The sequence below is a fragment of the Kogia breviceps genome, chromosome 2 (genome assembly GCF_026419965.1).
Source record: "Kogia breviceps isolate mKogBre1 chromosome 2, mKogBre1 haplotype 1, whole genome shotgun sequence".
NCBI classification, from domain to species: Eukaryota; Metazoa; Chordata; class Mammalia; order Artiodactyla; family Physeteridae; genus Kogia; species Kogia breviceps.
Window position 1 is genome coordinate 201,764,419 of NC_081311.1, and position 21,442 is coordinate 201,785,860.

A 21,442-nucleotide genomic window follows, 5' to 3' on the forward strand; every position below is an offset into this window, starting at 1 on the left:
GCCCCGGTGCCCTGCTGCCCGCTCGCGCCTGCTTCCACTGTCCCGGCGGGTCGCTGCTGGGATCCCCGAAAGCACGACGCTGGCCGCCGTGGAGCCGAGCACGCGGGCCCGGGCCTCCGCGCTGGGTCCGCCGTACGCCAAGATGGCGGCGGCGCACTTCCGTCGCGTACTTCCGACCCCGCCCGCGCCTGCGCCCGTTCGGCCCGGATTGGCCACGGCGGCGGCCCGTCGCGTCGCTCTGCGGAACCGTCGGAGCGACGCCGCGCTCAGTCGGCGGCTCTGGAGGAAAGATGGACGCAGGTGAGGGCTGGCGGGGCGCGGGGGGACCGGGGCGGCGCTCGCCGGGCCGGTTGGCCCCGGGGCCTGGGACGGGGCTTCGTCGGCGCGGCCTGAGAGCAGGGCGGAGCGGGGCCCTGGTGCAGAGCGGAGCGCGGGCGGCGTCCGCGGGAGGCCGGTGCGGGTCTGACAGCCCCGTTTGCGTGTCTCGCGCTTTTCTGGGCCGCCCGCAGCGCCCCGCGGCCGGTCCCCCGGCCCCGCGGCCGGCTCGGACGATCGGGGCAGCGCGGCGTCTGGGACGGCTGGTGGGGACGCCGAGCGGTGCTGGAGGCCGGGCGGAGCCGGCCCATGACACTGCGGTGGGGAAGCTTTTGTCCGTTCGCTAGGAGTTACGAAGGGGAAACTTTAACTCTTATAAAGTTACGGGTGGGCTGGAGGCGAGCAACATACTCCACCACTCAAACCATATGCATTTTTTTTTTCAAATTCGGTAACCAGTAGATGATCTAAGCGTTTTCCGTGACTGAAAAGACAGACTGAATCCATCTCATCATGTCTAAACTCCCTAACACAAAGTGTGTGGGGGCTGGGGTGGGAGGGTGTGTGCGTATACGTACGTATGTGTACATCTGTGGATGTGCTGTTTTGCTCTGTTTCATCATGTTTCTGCTCCAGGGGGGAGAATTGTTTAATTTTTGCTGGCACGCTATTTTAGATCTTTGTCCAGTATCCTTGAAAGCATTCTTAAACCTTGAAAGGCCCTCTTTTTCATCCCACAGCAGTTTTAGTTCTTTTATAACTTGTAGGGAGTGATTTGTGTTCAAGTATCCCCACATCTGTAAAAACTTTCTTCTGGTTTAATTCCACCTATCATTCTGGATGGCATTGTTTTTGCTTTTTTTTTTCCTGGTAGGTGCGATGTAAATTTAGTGAACTCTCAGTTTGGAAACTGTAATATAGACCTGTATGGCCAATATTTCAGTGACTTGTGGCATCTTGTCACTTAAGTGTACTAGGTAGTAGGACAGAATGGTAGCCATGACTCCCGAAACATGATGTTAACTCGAAGTATTGTGAAGTTGTTCAAAACAGAAAAAGTACTAGGCCCGGGGTCGGGGAAGGAATAGAATTATTTAGTTATCTACTTTCTTTTAGGTTATGACTGCTTGGGTGCCTAAGAGCATTCACTTGGGAGACTCGGTTAGGGTGGAAGGCACAGTTTTGTGATGGTTGTTTTACGTTAAACGTGAAAACCATCATGTTAAAGTTGAGTAGCTGCATGGTGGTACCCTCGCGGGACACTGATCACTGCTTCAAAGCAGAAAAGGTGTTTGCGTTTGAAGGCCTCTCTTGATGCGTTTTTATTAAAACGTATATGACATTTGTAGGGTGTTGTGGAGAGTTTTCTTTCTGACGTGGTGCTGTCCAGCCTCCCCTGATCCCTGGAGTCGTTACAGATTGTGCCTTTCTTGCCAGATGTTATGCAGTTCCTCGTTGTTTTTATAGTCATCCATTCAATAACTATACTTATTACTGAATGTGGGTTTGTGTCTGGCATTGTTCTAGACCCTGGGGCTAGAGAAGTGAACTATTATAGATAAAAACCGTGTGCTGGCTGACATGCTAGACATGACCCCCACGGTGTGGCTCATGGGAGGGTGATGTGGGTCAAGCAGGAGGGGTTTGGAGTCCCCAGGATGGCCCGGAAAGGCTTCACCACGGAGGTAACTTTTGACCAGGACTCAGAAGCAGGGCGGGGGCAGGGCAGGCGTCCTGCTCCGGGAGCAGCCAGTGGCCAGTGAGGCCAGGGTATGGCGGGTGGGGGTGAGAGAGCTGAAGGCGGAGCAGTGATGGGGCCCAGGTGAGGCTTTGTTGGCTCCTGGTGAGGGCAGCTGAGCTGGCGGGGGCTGCTCCGGAGACTTTTGAGAGGAGTAACACGACTTGCTCGGGCTGCTTCCGGCAGACTGGCAACAACGAGTCCAGGAGACCAGTTAGGAGGCTGTTGCAGTGCGCCATGCGCAAACCCTTGGAGGCCTCGGTCAGTGTGGGGAGAGGGCGTTGACCTCTGGCTGCCTCTGCAGGTTGAGACAGTAGGACTGTACCAGTGGGACGTGCTGAGGGCGCGGTGGAGAGGGAGGATTTGGAGATGGTGTGAGGTTTATGGCTTGAGCTGAGAAACTCAGGTGGGGAGACTTGGGGAGATCCCGCTTGGTGGGGAGCTGTTATAAGTTTGGTCTTGTACATGGTGACCATGAGGTACCTGCTAGATGTCCATGTTGTGACGTCCAGAGAGCCTTGGGTCTGCAGGCCTGGAGCTGAGGGAGGAGGGTGGGGCTGGAGGTAGAAGTGTACAGGCGCCACTTTGGACGAGGTCACTGAGGGTCTGAGTATGGGAGGAGAGAGACGGAGCTGGGGATGGGGCCCTGGGGCTGCTGCGTAGAGGTCTGAAGGCGGCAGGCAGGCCCCAAGCACTGTCTGTTCAAACATGCTCCAGGGGCTTCCCTGATGGTGCAGTGGTTGGGAATCCATCTGCCAGTGCAGGGGACACGGGTTCGAGCCCTGGTCCAGGAAGATCCCACATGTCACAGAGCAACAAAGCCCGTGCGCCACAACTACTGAGCCTGTGCTCTAGAGCCCACGAGCCACAACTACTGAGCCCGCACGCCTAGAGCCCGTGCTCTGCAACAAGAGAAGTGAGTGCAATGAGAAGCCCGCGCACCGCAACGAAGAGCAGCCCCTGCTCGTCACAACTAGAGGAAGCCCGTGCGCAGCAACGAAGACCCAACGCAGCCAAAAAAAAACCCGCTCTAGTTAGCACTTAAATCAACATGCTGTCCGTTCCTTGAGGACAGAGCTGGTGTCTTGTGCTTCATCTCTGGTGCTTTACGTCGTGTCTGGTATGTGGCTGGCCATCGAAGAAGCAGAACTTGAATCGGTGTTAACCTACACATCCTTGCCCTGTAGACATTCCTGGGCTGCAGAGTCTGTGTGCGATGGAAATCCAGTGTGTCGGTGTCAAGTGTGGCTGATGAGGAGGGCAGCTCACTGCAGGGCAGCGGGGCTTGCTGTGGACGCTCTGTCCAGCATGGTCACTGAAGCGGCGTGTGCAGTATTCTCACGGCTGAAGCTCCAGCTTTTCTTCCCTCCACTCTCCTTCCTCCCCTCCTTCCTTTTTTCATTCAGAACCGAACCACCAGCGTTTTCATATAAACTATTTGGGATTTGAAAAAACTATTTGCAAACCTGTTATCTTAAACATAAGCATTTTCTGAAGGAAAGGAAGATCCCTTCTTTTAATTTTATTCATAAAGCATATATAATATATGTATTTACGGAGTGTAATCTCCCAGAAACATAAGCACTTTTGTGGTTCTCCCTGGTTGAGTTATGTAATTGGGACTAAGTCATCTGGTTACATTTATCGAGCACAGTTTGCTATTTTCTATCATTAATAACATTAAATTGAAACATTTTAAAAATGGAATTGCCATTCTGTTAAAAGGCTTTCCACTTCCTCTTCTGGGTGTGATCAGGGACACCCTAGGGAGGAAGAGGTGGAAAATCAGGCATCTGGGACCCAGGTGACCAGGTGGGAAAAGTGTTTCTAAAAGGCTTCTTTCTCAAGGTGGATGGTGCCTGTCTCGCTTCTTCTGTGTGTCATCTTATTTCAGATTAAAATCATGGGACTTCCCTGGTGGCACAGTGGTTAAGAATCCTCCTGCCAGTGCAGGGGACACGGGTTCAAGCCCTGGTCCGGAAAGATCCCACGTGCTGTGGAGCAATGAAGCCTGTGCACCACGACTACTGAGCCTGTGCTCTAGAGCCCGCAAGCCACAACTACTGAGCCCGTGCGCCTAGAGCCCGTCCTCTGCAACAAGAGAAGCCACCGCAATGAGAAGCCCACGTACTGCAACGAAGAGTAGCCCCAGCTCACCGCAACTAGAGAAAGTCTGTGCACAGCAGCAAAGACCTAATGCAGCCCAAAATTAATTAATTAATAACAAAAAATAATTAAGTTAAAAAAAAGATTTAAAAAAATTAAAATCATTACCTGGGCATCTGGAGACTGGCATTCTTTGGGAAGTTTGGCTCCTTTTAACTCAGGAGGTGTGTGAACTTCAAATGAAATGATGTCTGATGTGAAGGTGCTGAGGTTATCACAGGGCTGCGGTGTGAGACGGGGAGCCCTCTGGGCGGAGTGCAGAGGCTGCTGGCCTCAATCCCCAGTGGAGCTGGTCAGTCTGAGAACAGAGTTGATGAAGAAACCTTCGAGGGTGGGCTCCTCATGTTGCTCGGTCTCTGTGAAGCTTAGTGATGGTGAACTTTAGTTTTAAAATGGAAAAGTATTAGTTTTACTGTTGGAGTCTTTTCTGGACTGGTGTTCTGTAATGTTTTCTGTTCTGCACAAACATGAATACATATTTGTGGCTAAATTAAAACTGGTGATAAAAGTGCTGTTTGGTTCAGGGAAGGGGGAATTTAGTTTTATCTTGTAAGTAATGAGGTCTGAGATCACACGAGGAAGAGGCACAGGAGGTGCTCAGAGCCATGGTTGGGGGTTGCCCACGGTGCTGGAACCAGTCCCGTGTTCTCACCCCACTGGGCAGAGCTGGCAGCTTCTCCCTATTTTGTGGGTGAGGAAACTGAGGCTTAGAGATTTGAGTCGGGTGTCATACAGCTAGCGTGTGGGTTTTCTGTCTCCAAAATAAAATCTTAACACAAATTAGAAAGTTGAACACTGGAGGTGAATGGAATTCGGAAAAGTCCTTTCTCCGTTACAGAGGCTGAGCCGAAGTTCAGGGAGCTGGGGGTCCGGTCCAGGTGTCCCGGCCCGTGGCCTCGCCGGTGGGTGTCAGGAGGGAGGGTTGGTCCCGTCCTCTGCGCAGGCCCGCGGGGACTTTCTGACAGTGGCCCGGGAATGAGAAGCCCTCCGCTCGCTGGTCTTCTGGTTGAAGCCGCCGCAGGTCCGTCTCTGCTGGTTTCCCAGGTGGAAGCCTGAGGACAGTGAAGCAGCCCGGGAAGCGGCTGGCGGCCCGGCCCTTGCAAGCAGGCTCCGTTACCGGGTCCAGGTCTGGTAAAGTCACTCAGGCAGTGGATGTCGTCCCGGGTGTTGCAGCTCCCTGTGGTCGCGGGCTGTGGAGACGAGGTCTCCTACCCGCTTCAGTGATGCCCCGCGTGGGCTGCCCGTCGCCACCCAGTGAGGATCGGAGCTCTTCGCGTGTGTTGACGTGTTTCTTCCTCCCGTGAGCCTCGAGGAAAGCAGCACCACTCCTGCTTTGCCAGCAAGGAAATGGGCGCGGAGGGTTCCCAAGTGGGGAGCGACGGACTTCTGGCCCTTCACGCGGTCAAGTTCAGGGCGCGCTGGCCGGATGCTCCGCCCGGTGCCCCGTGTGGCACGTAGAGGGGGAGAGGGGCCTGCGGGGTGTCCGCGGCTGGTTCAAGAGGCAGGTGTGACCCGCACCCGACAGGGCAGGACGCGGGTGGTCCTGCCATCAGGAGGAGCAGGGAGGTGTGGACTCAGGGGACTCGGGGACCACCTGCACTGTCACCTCCCGGCTGCACCTGAGCTGCTGGGCCCTGCGGCTGCCACCTGCCCATTTTTTCCCTTCAGGTGCCTCATGCAGTGAAGACTCTTAAGGCTGAGACTGCACAGCCCGTCATTTTGTTAGTTACAGCAGGAAGCTCAGTTCTAACTTAATAGGTAGGACACCTGTTACTGCCTTCCCTCTGAAGTTGGCTGTGTTGCCTATAAAGTTGGCTCGTTACCCTGAGAAGTGTGCCTGCTTTGCATGCGGTGTCTTTGGGGATGAAAAACCCCTCCGCTGCAGGGCGGCCGGCCGTCGGCTCCTGGCTTTCAGAACGAGCCTTGTCTCCTCTTCCTTATCTGCTCGTCTCCCTCGTGGTGGTAGTTTTCTTACTGTGGAAAGCTAGCTGTCTCAGGAGTGTCTCAACGGCCCTTTGATGTGTGCCGTGTGCCTCTGTCACTCAGAGCCTCCAGCGTTTAGAAGGCACGTCTGCCTTCAGCTCAAGGCTGCAGTCTCCGTGGGGTCTCGGTCCAACAGGTTGAGAGTTACAGTCCCACAGTGCTGTCAGTTGAAATCAGGTCTTGTTTGCATGCTTTTTCCTTGGAGTAATCTTCGTAGGTTTTGAGCGTACGTATCGTTTAAGCCTCGAGGTCAGAGAAGGCTGTGCTTTCTGAAGATGTCGGGTGGCTTTTGAGGGGCAGCAGAGACACGTGATGTTTTCAGCTCCTTGAAAAGGTAGAACTTTAACTCATCTCAACTCGGTTTTTATAATCACCTGCAGAAACAAGTAATCTTATGTAAAAAAGGGGAGAGAGAAACTTGGACATTAAATTATTTACCCCTGATCCCAAAACGGCCTGGCTGACATCGTCTGGAGAAGCGTGGACAAGGAGACACATCAGATCAGGGCCCCTGCCTTGCACCCAGCCTTCTGGGCAGCAGAGCTTGCTCTGGAAGCACAGGACTCCTCTGACCCTGTAGGATTTCAGGTGAAAAGAAAAAAGGCAGAGCTGGGTCTGGGTTCCCAACGTTAGAGAAGTCTACTTTTTTTTTTTTTTTTTTGCAAGGGGGAGGATCCCTTTTTTAAACTAATTAATTAATTAATTCTTTTTGGCTGTGTTGGGTCTTAGTTGCCGTATGGGGAATCTTTTCGTTGCAGTGCGTGGGCTTAGTTGCCCCGCGGCATATGGCATCTTAGTACCCCGACCAGGAATCAAACCCGCATCCCCTGTATTGGAAGGCGTATTCTTAACCACTGGACCACCAGGGAAGTCCCAGTTTGAGCATTCTTGAAGCGGTGAACACAGGGCCTTCTGTTGACGCGGATTTGTTCGTTTAGCGAGCGCTGCTTTCCCAGCCCTGTGACTGTGATACGCGGGCCTCTCACTGTTGTGGCCTCTGCCGTTGCGGAGCACAGGCTCCGGACGCGCAGGCTCAGCGGCCATGGCTCACAGGCCCAGGCGGTACGTGGGATCTTCCCGCACCGGGGCACGAACCCATGTCCCCTGCATCGGCAGGCGGACTCGCAACCGCTGCGCCACCAGGGCAGCCCCAGTTAATCCTTTTGGATGTAGTAAAATTGCTTGTCTTCATCTTTGATGTTAGTGACACCAGCTGACCTTGGAGCCTTTTGTCTGCCAGCCTCCTCGTGAGCCCCTCATGGGAAGGGTTTCAGGGCCACTCCAGTGCTGCGCTGCAAGGGTATCCTGTTATATGTTTCGTTGTATGGGTGACGGACTTTCCACACCGAGAGGCTAAGTGCCTGCTCGGGAACCTCCAGCCTGTGAAGGCCGGAGCTGGCAGGTTGTGGGATGTGGGCTGGCAGGGATGTGCGTGCAGCAGGACACTGTGAGACCCTGAGACATCTGGGTGGGGTGCTGTGACCATCGCGTGGAAAAGGATGAAGAAGAAACCACAGGTGTGGCATGGCTTCATTTATGGATCTACGCATACAGGCTTCTGGAAGGAGAGTCAGTGCTGGGCACGGAGCTGAGGGTGATTTTACATTTTGTAGCCTTCGGGGTTTTTATTTTTATAAATAGCATAAGTCATTTTTATCAAAAGGTAGGGCTGTTGAAAAATAAACTCAGGTGTGGGGGAAACGCATTTAATATCTTTGAGTTTCCAAAGAGTTGAGTGGAGTTGCAGGGGAAGGGTAAAAGAGCACTGTGGAGCTGGGGCGGCAGCAGCTGGGGAGATGGGGTACCCGGGACACACCGTGTGCCCCTCACCTCGTGGGCAGTGGCTGAGCTCTGTCGCCTCCGGGGCCACGTGCAGAGGGACGGTGTCCTCCGCCGGGGCTCCAGGGCGGGAGGGACGCGGCCTCTAGAGCTTCTTTGTGGAAGCCACACAGAAGGGGGTGCTCACAGAGGAGGCGCTCAGGTCTTGGAGACACAGCAGGTGGACGCTGCTGCGCGCGCGGCACCTCCTTAGGAAGTCGGGGTGTGCCCCCCAGGTTCCAGGCCTTGTGGCACCCGGGGCCCTGGAGGGCTTTGCACTAGTTTCGGGAGGTCAGTGTCCCTCCCAGGAGTAGCACTCTGCCTCTCTGCTGCTCACTGCATCACGGCTCTTAACCCAGGAGTCGGGATGGCCCGGGCACCCTGGGCCGGCTAGAGTTAAATCTAAAACAGTTAAGGGCTTAAACCAGGTGCCTTTTTTCCCCCTCCTTTCTGTGCCCTGGGCCTGGCCCCCAGCTGGTCTCTCACCCTTGGGTCTGCCAGACAATGACTCTGTCTTGAATTTGAGATGCTCAGGAAGTGGGTGCAGGGCCGCTGCCGGGTTGCGAGTGTTTGATTTCTCAGTGTAGTGGTGTGGCGGGTGCACTGAGATGCGGAATTCCACGTGGGCTCTTTGTACGGAGATGCTATAAGTTATCTCTGATATTGTTTTATGAAATCATAGAACTGTCATTAGAATGTCTTTGGTTTCCATAGCTACTCTGACCTACGACACTCTCCGATTTGCTGAGTTTGAAGATTTCCCTGAAACCTCGGAGCCTCTTTGGATCCTGGGTAGAAAGTACAGCATCTTCACAGGTACCAGCCCTGCCAGAGCCTGCTGTGCTCTGTGTGCTTAGTCTGCAGAGAGAACTGTTTGGTGATGATAGTTATCTGCTATCTCTCTGTAACATGTGCCCTAGAAACTTACGGCTGTGTGTGCATGTTTCTTCTCTCGAACGCTCTCTAGAAAAGGACGAGATCTTGGCCGATGTGGCGTCGAGACTTTGGTTTACATACAGGAAGAACTTCCCGGCCATTGGTGAGTACTGTCTGTTACAACGTGGGATGAAGTGCATGTGGTTCAAGAGGAAAACTTAGGTTTCTAGCTTTGACTTCAGTGTGTCAAGTACTTGTCACTTGGTGTCATCCTGAGGCAACCCTAGTTAAATAAACCGGCTGAGGTCTTGCACCTGGTGGTGGCAGAGCTGGATTCCAAACCCAGGGCCCCTGATTCTGCTGAGGCAGTGATGTGTCTGACTGTAAGCCACACTCTATTACTGGGGCCTAAAATCTGGATAATGGGTCATGCCTGGCATTTGAAACGCAGAGCAGGACGGGGCGGGAAACGGTGTGGCACGTCGTGGTTGTGCTGCAGCCTGCCGCTCCCGGAGGGCTCGTGTGCCTGTGCATCTGGTGTCCCGGGCCATAGCTGTACAGCGTGCTTCTTGCTGTTGGTCCAGGATGTTGGGACGCCCTAGCTCCGTACCCGTTGCCTTTTCTAGTATCTCCCACACCTAGTGGTGGTGGGAGCTGAAGGTGGATGTGACGTGTTTCACATAATACGAAAGCATGTTGCATTGAAGTGATTCTCCTCATGGTACCCGTGGAGATGGACAGATGGGGCCTGGCTCTGCACCTGGCCTCTGCCGGTCGGAGAACCCCAGGCCAGAGGTTTGGGACCAGGAGATGGCCCTGCCTTGGTGGCCTGTCTCGATTGGTCCCGCTCCTAGACGTGCTTCCATCCGTGCCCCAGAGCTCGACGTCCGGGAACACTGGAAGGTAGGGGATGTGGCCATTGTCACCAGGGTTAGTGTCTAGTGACAGGGCTTGTCAGACATGCTTGGGAAATGTTGGTTCATCCAGCAAGTTCTCCTTTCACCCCTACTTGGTCCTGGACGCAGGGGCGGGGTCGCCTGGCCTGTGAGGCGCACTGTGCCATCAGGAGGACAGACACTTGACCTACAGCGTCCTGAACCCATAGGTGTCTGAACCCACAGGGGCAGGATGGGCTGGAGGGCAGCCCTGTGTTTGGAGAAGCCATCGGGTGGAGCGTGGTGGCTCTCCCGGCCGTGTGGTCTGTGTCGGCCTTGGCCGCGTGGAGCCAACCATGTGGGGCGCGGGTGGGTGGGCTGGGACTGTTTCTGCACACCTGGCTCTGCCTCCCCCAATCCCACCGCTGCCCCAGGAGGCGGGCCTTGTCCCCTGTGCATGTGTTCTGGAGGGGCGGGCAAAGGATGCAGCCCCCCGACGGCGGCCCGCGTGGTCTCAGCCCTGTTTCCTGTCATCTTAGGGCCTGTCGCACGCACACCTGGTACCGCCGTGCCCAGCGTCAGAGCCTCCCTGTGCCCTGGCCGGTGTGGCCGGTGGAGGGCGTTTTCTGCATTACTCATGAGGCTGAGCATCTGTCCATGTTTTCAGACATTCTTTTCTCTCTGTGACGTGTTCATGTCCTGGCCCATTTTGAGGGGGTTGTTAGGATGTTTCACTTCCCAGCAAACGCAGCCTTGGCGTGAGCAGGTTCACATGGCGTGTGTCGCCTGACGCGGAGGTGACCCGTGCGTGGGCTCCTGGCCTCGGTCTGACGGTGAGTGCCTCTCTCTCTCTGTCCTCCATGGCAGGGGGCACCGGCCCCACCTCGGACACGGGCTGGGGCTGCATGCTGCGATGTGGACAGATGATCTTTGCCCAAGCCCTGGTGTGCCGGCACCTGGGCCGAGGTGAGTCAGCCTGGGGCGGCCATGTCCACAGGAAGCGAGGAGGGAGGCGGGGCCAGGTCGGCGGGAGTGGATCACCACGAGACGCCTTAGGATTTGGGGTTTTCTTTAGCGACGACCCAGTGGTTCTCGTTGATTAGAGAAAGGGGCTTTAAAGGAATGCTGATAAACGTTTGTCTTGTAGAAATTATTTTTAAACTACTGAGCCATTCTCTCCTTTCTGTATGGATTTGTCTTGATGTGTTGGCATCTGTGTATTTGAAATCCCGGAGAACTCGGTTCTTAAAGTTAGAAAGGTTCACAAGAGGCTTGGGTACCGTGAGTGCCTTGAGGGCCTTAGAAAAATGAAGGTTTCTTGCCTGTATTTTGGTGAAGCTGAACTTCCATACGTGTCTCCTGTAGACTGGAGGTGGACGCGGCGGACGAGGCAGCCGGACAGCTACTTCAGCGTCCTGCACGCATTCCTGGACAGGAAGGACAGCTGTTACTCCATCCACCAGATAGGTGGGGGGTCGCAGCGTGCCGGGCCCGGGCCTTGGGACGCTGCGGTGTCGGGTCCCCAAGAGCTCTGTCGTGCTGTGAGGCTCAGGCCAGCGGGGTGGGGACGGCCCTGGGCCCATGGTGAAGTGCTGCTGGGCGCCCTGTCTCTGGATACCGACTTGGTGGCCTTGGAGGCTGGTCCTCCCGGGCTCCGGCCGGGAGTCCGGGTGCTCCTTTGTCTTAATCCAGCTTCTGAGCGCCGTGTTTCCACCTGGAGACGGAGGCGTGGGTAGAGCCCTGAACTCGCTCACCTGAGCCATGTCCCCAGTCCTGCTCCTCGGTGGAGGTCTGTGGGGAGGGAGCACCTTGAGGAGGAGTCTGTCCCTTTGGGAGGCAGCGCCCTGGTGCCAGCCAGGAGTCCGTGCCCAAGGCAGGCTTCCTGTGACGCGCTCCTCACGCCACACGTGCTGGGATTGGCCTCTGTGAGGCGCGGGGAGGGCTGTGGGGGTGGCAGGGCACGTGTGCCGCTGACCGGCTCTGTTTCCTGCAGCACAAATGGGAGTTGGCGAGGGCAAGTCCATCGGCCAGTGGTACGGGCCCAACACCGTCGCCCAGGTCCTCAAGTACGTGCTGAGCGCGCTCCTCCCCTCCCTCCAGGGTGGCACGGGTGCCTGGGGTGCTCAGCCGTGCCTGACTCTTTGCTGCTGAAGGAAATAAGGGGTCTCGTCCTCTTTTCAGGACCCTCAGGAGGGTCCTCAGAGGTGACCGTGCCGGTGGTCTCGTGAACTGGGATTTCCGTTTCTAGTGAGGCTGAATGCCTTCATCCAGATGCAGCCACTGGATCGGGCCTTTGCTCCTTGTGTGTCGCGTCCCCTCCTGTGCTGTGGTGTCTGGTGGCCTGGGAGGTGGGAAGTGGTCGTGGGGTGACAGCATTCGGACGGGCAGCCTGTGGCCGCCTCGGGCCTCCGCCTCCGTTCCCGCCCATCCCCCTCCCGTGAGACCGCCGTCTTCGGCCGTGGCTCCCTGTGCATCACCTCGCACCTCTGCTGCCCGCTCCCACCCCCAGGAGTCCCCTGGGCACCTCCCTTTGCCCCTGGGCCCAGCCTGCTCCTCCTCCTCGCTTGCTGCTCTGGTCAGTTCCTGGCGTCCAGGACACTTGCTCCGCTTCCTGTCCGGCTTCCGGCTGATCCCCAAGCCCCCTGTCTCTGTGTCTCCTTGCCCAGCCCCTGGGATTTCCAGCCCCCACTGCCCTTGAGTGTCCTGGCCCAGCCCCGCTGCCCTGAAGCAGCCCGGTCGAGGTCACAGTCAGTTCCGTCATCATGTCCCAAGGCTGAGTTTCAGCCCCAACTTACTCAGCTGTCTGCAGGCAGCCCCTGGTGTGGGTGCTTGCCGCGCTCCTTGGAGGCTTGGGCTGCTCAGCCGTCCTCCTCTGTCCGTCTGGTCAGCGGCACTGCTGAGCCCTGCGGGCTTGTCTCGCGCCTTTGGTCGTGGCTTTTCAGCTCCTGTTTGCGCACGCGCAGCTCCTGATTTGTCCCAACTCCAGACTCACATCCAGACGCTTATTCGGCAGTGCCCCCCGAGGGGCACGTTGACCTAGTAGCCCAGATCCAGAGCTGGCCCCACCCTCTCCTCCAGCGCAGCCCACCACCGCTCCTGCAGGAACGCAGCACTACCCTTCCAGGGGCTCAGGCCAAAAGCTGGGGTCACACCAGACCCCTCTTCCCTTCTGCACGCCCCACCCGCATGTACCCGAGCTCTGAGCAGTGCTCCCTGCCCCCGGCCCAGGCCCCCCATCTCGCCTCCTCCTCTCTCTGCCACCCTGGCGTCTCCCTCCAAACTGCAGCAGAGTCATCCTCAAGAAACAGACGGTGGCCATCTGTTCCTCTTCTCTCGACTGTCCTGGGGTTTCCCGCTGCTCCCAGGCAAGCGTGCCGGCCCTGTCCTCCCCCCCCGCAGCGCTGTGCCCTTTGCCTGGAGTCCCCCCCCAAGGCTTGCTGCGTTGCTCCCCGGGCCTCTGCGCCGAGGCCTCTCCCACCCAGGCCTCCTTGCGCCTGCGCCAGAGGAGCACCCTCCCCTCTGCCTCTGCTCTGAGCTTTCCCCAGGCACTTAGCTCCCCTGAGCGCCAGCCTCTCCTGGGTCTCCGTGTCTCTCAGCACGGGGGCCCACCTGGCCCTTGGTGAGCCCAGGAGGGAGGGGAGGGAGGTAGCCGGTGGAGCCCTGCGGGTGGCGTCCGCTCTGGCCTTCCCACCAGGAGACCAGGGGCCTCCGCCCTCCACCTGTGTCCCCAGGTGGGCTGGATGCTCTGTCACCTGGGGAGCCCTCCACAGCCCCCGAGGTGAGCTCAGAGCCCCTCCCGTCGTGCCTTCGGTCGTGGAGTCTGCTCCTCTTTCAGAACCGTAATTCCTTGGCCACAGTGGCCCACCCAGCACAGTGACTCCCTACTGGGCTCTCTGTCACCCGCAGGTTCTCTGTGAGAACTCAAGGCGGCCGTTGGCTCAGGGGGCCTGGGGGATAAGACGGGGCTGGGCCTGCCTCGGGCAGCATCCGAGACCTGGGCTCACATTCTGCTTCTTGCCCGTGTCCAGCCTGCTCGGGAAGTGACACCTGGCAGGCTCCTGCACAGGACCTTCCCCGCACAGTGGCAGCTGGACGTGGCAAGCGTGGGGCCCGGGCGAGAAGAAGCGGCTGGCAGAGGCGACAGGTCTTCGAGCTGTGGAGGCTCATCAGTGTTCTGCCCTCTCTGGTAGGAAGCTCGCCGTCTTCGACACGTGGAGTGCCCTGGCCGTTCACGTAGCGATGGACAACACGGTGGTCATGGAGGACATCAGTAAGTGAGCCAGAGCGCGGTGTCGTGGCGGACGGGAGCAGGGCCGCTCGCTTCCCTGCCTGGCCGCGGGCCCTCGAGGGCGGTGCCGGCCGGGCTGAGCGGAAGGCCACTTGGTGCCCCACCCTGCTTCTGCGTCTTTGTTACAAATAATTGACACCTTTGTGCTGGGTTCAGCTGCAAGGCCCTGTGTGTGCCCTGATGCGCCATGAAGAAGGGTGATTCAAACTGGCCCTGGCCATCTCGTCTTCCGGCCACGCCAGGCGCTACTGGAAGTGTTTAGAATTTTGAGGAGTACCTGGGTTCATGAGGTCTCCTGATGGAAAAGCAGAGAATTCAGACACGTTGACAATGCTAATGGGGCTAGAAAACTACAGATGGGGGCCTGGTGAAGCCAGAAAGTGACCCCTGACTAACAGGGTGTTTGTATGGGACAGGCCACGCGAGGACGCGTTGAGCCCCGAGCTCAGCAACGACAGCCCTGCTTCTCTGCCCTTGCTCCAGAGACACCAGAGGGGCCGCACTAGTGGTGACCATGTAGTCAGCAAGGAAAATGTTCTCATCACAAAAGAGCCTCAGAGCCAGCGAAGCAAAACTTACAGTAAATTAAGAGAGACTGTATGGCAGATTGAATGCATAAAAATAAAGTTACAAGGATCTGAATAATACAGTAAGAGAGTTTAGTAGAACATGTGTCAAACCCTAGATTCTGGGGGCGGAACATACCTTTTCAAAAATGTCCATGGGACATGTATATAAACTAATGCAGAATAGATAGAAAAAAAGGACAAACCCTTATTACCTAGAAATGTCAAACTTCTGTTTAAGCTTTTGGGTCAAAAAGAGTCAAGTTTACAGACTACGTATCAGAATCTGATGTGTACTGAACTCAGGAGAAAATACGTACCTTTGATACTGGTGACCAGATTATAAAAAGTGAAGATGAATGGGCATCCTGCAGTTCAGCTCAGTTCTGGCCCTGTCTGCACACCTGGAGATGGCATCAAACCCACAAGACTGCCCCCCCACCCCAACTTAAGACCCCAGTGGCAAATCCAGGTGGTCACGTGTGCTTCCGACAGACTGGCTATGGATTGGAGGTTCCCACGACTGTCTCCTTGGCTCCATTACTTTGCTGGAGCGGCTGGGAGAACTCAGTTGCACGTCACTCACTAGGCCTAAGGACACACCCCAGGAGCAGCCCGATCGAGGAGATGTGTGTGCCTGGGCCTTCTGGAGATGATGGAGGCTTCGTGACACAGGCCCGTTTAGGTTTGGATCGGGCCTGTTGACCAGGAGCGTGCCTGGTGGCGGTGTCCATGGCAGAGCGACACGGGAGACGGACCGCTCCCTGTCGGTAGCGCTGCCTCGGTCACCTGCTTAGGACGCGCCCCTGGCGCCTAGCGGCTCGCGAGTGATCTGGAGGGGACACGTGACGCACACTGAGGATTAACTGCATCGGGTCGGAAACGGTGGCCTCTAGTGCGCGCATCCTTTCCACGATTATCTGCTGGCGCGCTTCTTGGGAAGAGCCCTCTTTTCTCCCCTCTTCCCTCTCCTTACTTACACTTGGAAGACCTATTTTTAGAGTCCGCAGCTTCATGGATTCTATTTTTAATTCAAGGTGTTATCCTTTACGGTCATTACTTACTCCTTGTCCCAAATTTGGCTGGCCCTTTGACAGAGGCCTGTCATTTTTGTTGTTCAGTGTTCTCTTTCTGGCATTAACTAGACTCAGGCTCACCTGGTACATTCCCTGCCCCATGCCTGGAATCAGCCATTTTCCCCCTGGTTCCTTTTAGTGGGGAAAGGTGTTTAGGAACCACAGACGGGGTGCCTGGTGTGCTTGGGGTACTGGCGTGGCTCTCTCCTACCACTAAACCCTGTAGTTAATCCGATTATTGAAGGATTACCCAGTGTGTTTAGACAGAAGAAAAAGGAAGGAGAAAAGTTACCACTCGATGCTCTCCTTGCTGAGGGGGGACCAGAGGGGCCGTGAGTCAGTGCTGCCTCCACCAGGCTGGTGGCTCCGTGGTGCTTGTTTTATTATTGCTTCTAAGGTGCATGTAAATGTTTTCTTGCATTATTTTGTGTGTATGCTTTATTTCACAATAAAATATTTTAAGTTAAATGCATAGAAAATGTGCAAATTTATTTTTTTTCCCCTGGGCGGCAGGGTCAGTGTTACTTTATTTTCCAAGTTTGAGGTGTACTTCAAGTACTTGACTTTTTTATTTTCGTTTCCTGTTAACAGTGTAAATTCTGTACCAGTTTCTCTTGGGTGAACTTCCACCTACTTCGTTTAGCCCATAAAGGTACGTCTCCCTTTTTCAGGAAGGTTGTGCAGGAGCAGCCTTCCTTGTGCTGGGGCCGCAGCGTTTCCTGTAGATCCCGAGCGACACTGTAACGGGTTCCCGGCTGGGGCCGAGGTCAGCAGCAGGCCATCGCCATGGAGACCCCTGGTGCTGCTCATCCCGCTGCGCCTCGGGCTCACGGACATCAACGCGGCCTACGCGGAGACACTGAAGGTGCGTCTGTGCTGGCCCACCGGGGGGCTGAGACCCCGCTTCCTACCGAAAGCCCCAGTTGGCACCGTCTTGCCCGGTCCAGCCCTCTGACCGCCCTGTGGGCTCCCGGCCCCCACCAGCTCACTCGCCCCTGCTGCCACCTCCTGTGGCCCTTGCTCCTCTTGCTGACGTGCTGCTGGCCTCCCGTCTCCACCTCTGCCCCCCTCCTGTCCCCGCGGTGCGCTGGCCCCTCCCCACGCCGGTCCGCCCGGCATGCAGCCTGGGCCGACCCTGTCTGCGCCTTCCCAGCCTCCCCTTGTCCCTTCCGGCTGCCTGGGGCCTTACTGAGGACCTGCAGCCTCGGTGTCCGGAACCCGCACCCTGTGGGTCTGGTCTTCATGTGCGATTGTCCGTGCCTGGCGCTGCAGGGGGAGCAGGAAGCCCCTCGCTCAGCAGCCCGGCCTGTCTTCCACCCCGCAGCACTGCTTCATGATGCCCCAGTCCCTGGGCGTGATTGGAGGGAAGCCCAACAGTGCCCGCTACTTCATCGGCTACGTGGGTGAGTGGGGTCTGCAGTGATGTTGGAGGAAGGGGCGTGGTCTCTCCCCCCCCACACACACACACACACACTTGACAGGCAGCGTGCCCCCACCTGGCCGGTGCGACGTGTGCCCTTTTCCTGTCCAGCCGCGTGGCGCTGGTGGCTGTGGTGAGGCAGCTGTGTCCGCCTCCCGCTGACCTGCCTGCTGCCCGCCCAGGTGAGGAACTCATCTACCTGGACCCTCACACCACGCAGCCAGCCCTGCAGGCCGCTGAGCACTGCCCGATCCCGGACGAGAGCTTCCACTGCCAGCACCCGCCCAGCAGGATGAGCATCGCAGAGCTCGACCCGTCCATCGCCGTGGTGCGTCCCCCGCTCGGTCCCGCCGTCGCCAGCTGCGCGCGCTTGTGCCTGGGTGTCCCGAGACATTTGTGCCCAGTCCTGCTGCTGCTTTAGGATAAGAAGGAAAGCATCCCCGTTTCTGTAATCTTAGCATTTTGGAATAAGTATTATGTTCACGTGGCTTAGAACTCAAAGGAGCACAAAGGGCTCGTCACCTAGGTGTGGCCCAGGCAGGCTGTGTGCGCGAGTGAGTGTCCCGCGTCGCTGCCACGGCCCCGCTCTCCTCGCTGCCCTGCAGCACCCCAGCGGGGCTTCTTGCTCTGTCTTTACTCTTTCGAGTAGCTGAGTCTGCAAGGCGGTCCCTAGGAGTGAACCTCCTCGCTCGCTCTCTTCTGATTATACGACCGGAATTGTTGGTTGTTCTCAAAATATGCTTGAAGGAAGCCAAAAACACCTAGGAATCATAACACCCCTAGGGGAGTGATTCACTGAGTTGTGGACACGACGAGGCACTCGGTCCTGAGAAGGGACGACCCCAGGCGCACTTGCCCATGGGTCTTGGTCACGCCCTGAGGTGGGTGGCGGCGGGCTGGCGCATGGGGGCTCTGCTGTCACAGGAGCCCCCCCCCCCCACCCAACCGTGAGCTTGTGAACATCAGGTCATGTGGGAGTGCGCAACCCAGCTCTCGGGGCCGCGGAGGACGGCTGCTCCAGGGAAACAGGCCTCCGTCTTCCGGCCGCATCCCGCGTGTCCCCGCACCAGGGCCCTGAGCAGAGCCCCGAGTGCCTCTCTGCGGTTCCCCGGCTGCTTTTAATCCACGTGGTGGGTTGAGCGTTCCCAGTACCTCATCCCAACCCTGCAGCCCTGCAGACGGTAGCCCCAGGGGGACAGGTTCCGCACGTCTGGTGTCCCCTCGGGAGGGGTCCGCCTATCCCGTTTTGCCGCGCGTGCTGTGGGCCACTGAGGCCTGCGGCCCAGGGGCACAGGGAGGAGCGAGCTCTCTGCTTTGCCCTGACTTGTCATTGTGACCGGCTTGCTCCCCAGTCAGTCCAGACAGAGGGCGAGGTTGGAGCCGTGGACGCAGCCCGCAGAGGGGTGTAGGGGCTGGAGAGGCGAAGGGGGCCGTGTGTGCGGTGGCCACCACGTCCAGGACGCACACTGGGGCCGACGGGTTGGACGTGTGTGCCGCTCTCCGCTTACCGCTGGCTTTGGTTTCAGGGGTTTTTCTGTGGGACCGAGGAGGACTTTGACAACTGGTGCCAGCAAGTGAAAAAGGTTGGTGGAGCCCCGCCCCCGTGCGGGTCTGGGGGTCCTTCCTCCCCTGCCCCGCTGGCGCTCGGCTGCACAGCGTCTTGCACGCCTTGCCTGGTCCTCGGATGCCAGGTGCGTCCTCGCTGTTATCAGAGCGCAGGCCCAGACTCTGCTGGAGGCTCACTAGGATTTCCAGTCCCGAGTCTGGGTGGTGAGGGGTGGCGGGGTTCCTGCCTGCGCACGGCGCCTCCCTCCGCCTGCGGGGCCCCTGACGCGCTGTGTCCTGCTGACAGCTGTCCCTCCTTGGAGGCGCCCTGCCAATGTTTGAGCTGGTGGAGCGGCAGCCCTCCCACCTGGCCTGTCCTGACGTCCTGAACTTGTCCTTAGGTGAGTCCGGACGCCCCAGGGCCCCGTCTCAGGTGGGGACAGGGGCGCCCCTGTCTTGAGGCTGGCGGTGCTGCCTGTGTGATGCTTCTGCCCTGCCCTCCGCCCCCCCAGGGCCTGTCCCAGTCGCCTTTGACCTTTCACGCTGGGCAGCCCCTAGTGAGTGGGACCAGGGACGCAGCCGGTGCTGCCCTCCATCCTCCCACCTGCGTGGGCGGCAGCCCGCCAGCAAGCCTGCCCCGCCCCTCCCACGCTCCTCCCGCGGACCCTCGTCCTGACCGCCGGACCAGGCCAGGCTTCCTGTGCTGATGTGGCATGGGTGGCTCCGTCCCCACTGCCCGGTGGCTCTGGGCTTGGGGGCGCTTCCCCCGGAGTGCATCGAGCACGTGGCACGTGGGGGAAGGGGACCCGCCGGGGGGCCCTGAGCACATAGGGACCACCCTGGGGAGGACCGCAGCCCGCACCTCACGGGAACCACGGGGGTCGGGGTGCCAGCACCAGACTCAGGACACATGCCCCACCAGACCCGGGTGCAGGGGCCGGGCACCTCTCCTGACCCCCGTTGCTTCCTTCTGGGCTCTGGTGAGGGGCGTGTCTGCCCCCAGCCACACGTGCCCTCACCCACCCAGGCCCTTGTCCCCGTGCTCACAGGGCAGGAACCCCTCTCCGAGCCGCTCAGACCCACCACCCGGGAGGAGGGCGCCTCGGCCGGGCAGTCTGGGTATCCCCCGACCTCCCTCCGTGCCCTGGCCATCCTGGACGGTCAGGCGCTGGACAGGACCTGCCCCTTCGTGGGGCGGGTGTGCTCACACGGGCCCTTGTCCCTCGGCCCACGTCTGGCACCTGGTGAGGTCTGGTCGTGTTCCTTCTAGATTCTTCTGACGTAGAGCGACTGGAAAGATTCTTTGACTCAGAAGATGAAGACTTTGAAATCTTGTCCCTTTGAGGATCCTGCAGTTGGGGGACGGTCTCACTGGCCCCGCAAGGGCGCTCGGCCGCCGCATCTCATCCCGCCCGCCCGCCGTCCGCCCACACAGAGGCCCGCGCCACTGGAGACCCAAGCGCCAGGCACCCACGAGGGGCTCTCCCGCCGCACTGCCAGCCCTGCCCGGCCCCGCTTCCTCCTGGGCTCCAGGCCCGGGTTCGCTTTGGAATTAAAGTCCTCTTTGAAGTTTCGTGACGGACATGGCTTCTGTTGGGCGTGTCCTGAGCCAGGCTCCGAAGACGCGGCCTCCGGGGCCATCGCGGCGGGAGAAGGGGCCGAGGAACCACGGCCCGGGTCTCCCGGCATTGGGAGGCGAGGAGCACGGGGTGGGGGCGGGGAGGCCCAAAGACGTCGCCGCGCAGGTGGCGCCGGCACCGACGCGCCGCCAGAGCCGCAGGTGAGGCCGCGGGGCCCCGAGCTGCTGCTTGCCTGCCGCTCCAGCGTCCCCGGGGCCTTCCTCCGCCTCCCGGTCAGCGAGGCTTTGGATGGTTTGGGGCCGGAGGGTCAAACCTCAGCTCTGCCTCTGCGCCTCGTGCCCGCTGGAGACTCGCGGACGGACGCCGGCAGCCGCCTCCTTCATTCAGCCTGCGTTCTGGGCCCCGGGCGCCGCCCCACGCGGTGGCTCTCGCCCCACCAGGGAGCGCAGACGGGGGTTGCGGAGCCTTCTTCCCGGGGACCTTCCTTGCGGAGCCCCGCCCCGCGCCGGCCCAGCAAGCGGGCAGGGGCGGCCCGGCCGCCCGGGTGTTGCCGACGTGGGTTCTTCCCTGCGCTTCCTGTTCTCTCGCCCCCTCATCCTCCGTCATCCCTCAGTCGAGTTGGTGGGAAGGTTTCCATGCCTGCTGTGCCGCTGCTGGCGGGGCCGGGGGTCTCGCTGCAGCTCCTGCTGGCGGCACGGACTGCGGAGGCGGGGGCCGCCCTGAGCAGCGGGGGGCTCTGTCCCGTGTGCGCCGGGAAAGGCTGACTGAGGAGCGCTCACCCTTAGCCGTGTAGTGCGCCATTCTCAATGGCAAATAATAACAGTTTCAATAGAAAACAAGGTTCGTCTGTGTCTTGATTTTCTCTCGGAGCTGTAGTTGGACGTGGTAAGAACGAGAACAAGTGTTTTCTGAACTCACGAGGGGTCCGAGGAAGGACTTGGTGGATGGACGCGCTGAACTCGCTCGTTCCCAGACCTGCGGGAGCGGCGCCCTCCTCTTTGGACCTGGTTCCGCAACGCTGGTTCTGGACTCTCTGACTCGTGCGGTTTGCATTTAAAACAAAAAATGCAGGAGAGCGTGATTTGGGGAAGATGCCCTCCTCCTTTCATAGACGGGGAAGGAGCAGCTGCGGTGCCGGGAGGTGTGTTGGCTCCCTGGACGGCGTCCCTGTAGGCGCCCTGTGCCTCAAGCCGGTC

General features: G+C 58.6%; 1 protein-coding gene across 1 annotated transcript; it reads left to right on the top strand.

Annotated features, from left to right (window-relative positions):
- The first annotated feature begins 198 nt into the window (after nucleotides 1–198).
- ATG4B (autophagy related 4B cysteine peptidase) lies at nucleotides 199–20,239 on the top strand. The gene is made up of 13 exons (XM_059051797.2): nucleotides 199–300; nucleotides 8,735–8,836; nucleotides 8,988–9,059; nucleotides 10,639–10,737; nucleotides 11,137–11,238; nucleotides 11,765–11,837; nucleotides 13,962–14,041; nucleotides 16,373–16,566; nucleotides 17,026–17,104; nucleotides 17,304–17,449; nucleotides 18,648–18,704; nucleotides 18,974–19,067; nucleotides 19,937–20,239. The coding sequence occupies exons 1-13, from the start codon at nucleotides 291–293 to the stop codon at nucleotides 20,008–20,010; spliced, it is 1,182 nt and encodes a 393-aa protein (XP_058907780.1). The 5' UTR covers nucleotides 199–290; the 3' UTR covers nucleotides 20,011–20,239.
- The last annotated feature ends 1,203 nt before the right edge of the window (nucleotides 20,240–21,442 follow it).